This window comes from Poecilia latipinna, unplaced genomic scaffold (assembly GCF_001443285.1).
Source record: "Poecilia latipinna isolate Pla-1442-1.1 unplaced genomic scaffold, P_latipinna-1.0 Scaffold6592, whole genome shotgun sequence".
NCBI classification, from domain to species: domain Eukaryota; kingdom Metazoa; phylum Chordata; class Actinopteri; order Cyprinodontiformes; family Poeciliidae; genus Poecilia; species Poecilia latipinna.
Window position 1 is genome coordinate 1 of NW_015119208.1, and position 1460 is coordinate 1460.

Genomic DNA, 1460 nt, shown 5'->3' on the forward strand with positions numbered 1-1460 from the left:
GTGAGGAAGAGGAGCAGCTATTGATGAAATAAAAGTGACTATATTTCCTTTTCCATTCTGACCCGGTTCAGAGCGCTGCAAAGGGCAGCGAGCTGTGCTCCCCTTCCTCGTTTTTCTCTTTCTCCCCGACCTCCATCCAGGGGTGCATCAGGATCTGCTCCAGCGAGGGGCGGTCCTCCGGCCGGAGCGACAGACACCAATCAATCAGAGCCTTGCATTCTGCAGGAAGTGGCAGACATAGTCAGCACCACACACAACTCAAACTATTAGGGAGTAGCAGGTCGGCACTTGCCTTTAGAGACATGTCGAGTGTAATAGGGCGTGGCCTTTATGATTTCCTCGTCGCAGTGGAACGGAATGTCTCCGCACACCATGTTGAAGAGGAGAATGCCGAGCGACCACACGGTGAGCGGTTCAGCGTGGTAAGACTGCGCCTGGACCCACTCAGGTGGGCTGTAGACTCTTGTACCTGTAGGGAGGGGACAGATGAGGCTCCGCCAACCGACTGACCCGTTAGCCCCAGCGGCTCCATACCTTCGAAGTCGTCGTACGCCTTTTCCTTCAGCAGAGCAGCGGAGCCGAAGTCGATGAGCTTGACCTCCAGCGTCCGCGTGTCCACCAAGATGTTCTCGTCCTTCACGTCTCTGTGCACGATGCCGTGCGCGTGAACGAACTTTAGCGCCTCCACCGTCTGCCTGAAGAACCTGCGTTTGGCGGAGCCAAGTCATCAGGGCGCCCAGGGTCGTAGCATGTCACCAAAGTAACGAGCGCAGGCCCACCTTAGAGCGAGGCGTTCGGGCAACCCGCCGCTGTCCGTGACCAGGTCAAAAAGATCTTGGCACTGTAGCGGCCGCTCCATCACCAGCATGAAGCCCTGCCCCTCCACCTCGAACCAGTCCAGCATGGAGATCACGCCGCCGTGACCACCGACCTCACAGAGCCGCTGCAGCAGGGCTATCTCCATGGGAACCTTTTTGAGCTCGTCACTCTGTGGGAAGTCAAGATGTGAGTTAAAAAAAGGAATAAAGAATTAAATAAAGGAACTATTTAATTCACCACAGAATCAGAACCAAGCCAAATGGGTCTCAATCATGATCGGTCTCATATTTGGGTAGGTCGGTATGACTCCCTGTGATGGAACCATCACAGGTTTCCAAGGAACACCCCCCCCCATCCCTCCTGCGGTTCTGCTGTACAGCAGACACCTGGGTTCAGGTGGAAACTGAACTGGTTCTGGTTCTGGAGTTTAACCTCACCAGTCTGGCCCAGCAGTAGACCTTGTCTCTGGGGATCTTCTTTATGGCAACTGGAAGTCCGTCTGACAATCTGTTACCCGAAAACACAGAACCGAAGCCGCCGCTGCCGATCAGCGGGCCACAGTGGTACCGCAGGCTGAAGGCTTCCATCCCTGGATCAGAACGCAGAACCACCAACACACATATATTATGTTACTATAACTC

At 54.7% G+C, this 1460-nt stretch overlaps 1 protein-coding gene across 1 annotated transcript; it reads right to left on the reverse strand.

The window, feature by feature from the left end:
* Window positions 1-67: 67 nt before the first annotated feature.
* LOC106944008 (serine/threonine-protein kinase pim-2-like) lies at window positions 68-1220 on the reverse strand. Its single transcript, XM_015027283.1, has 4 exons — window positions 780-1220; window positions 535-704; window positions 293-469; window positions 68-219 (listed from the first exon to the last, which is right to left on the reverse strand). The coding sequence occupies exons 1-4, from the start codon at window positions 962-964 to the stop codon at window positions 68-70; spliced, it is 684 nt and encodes a 227-aa protein (XP_014882769.1). The 5' UTR covers window positions 965-1220.
* Window positions 1221-1460: the final 240 nt, after the last annotated feature.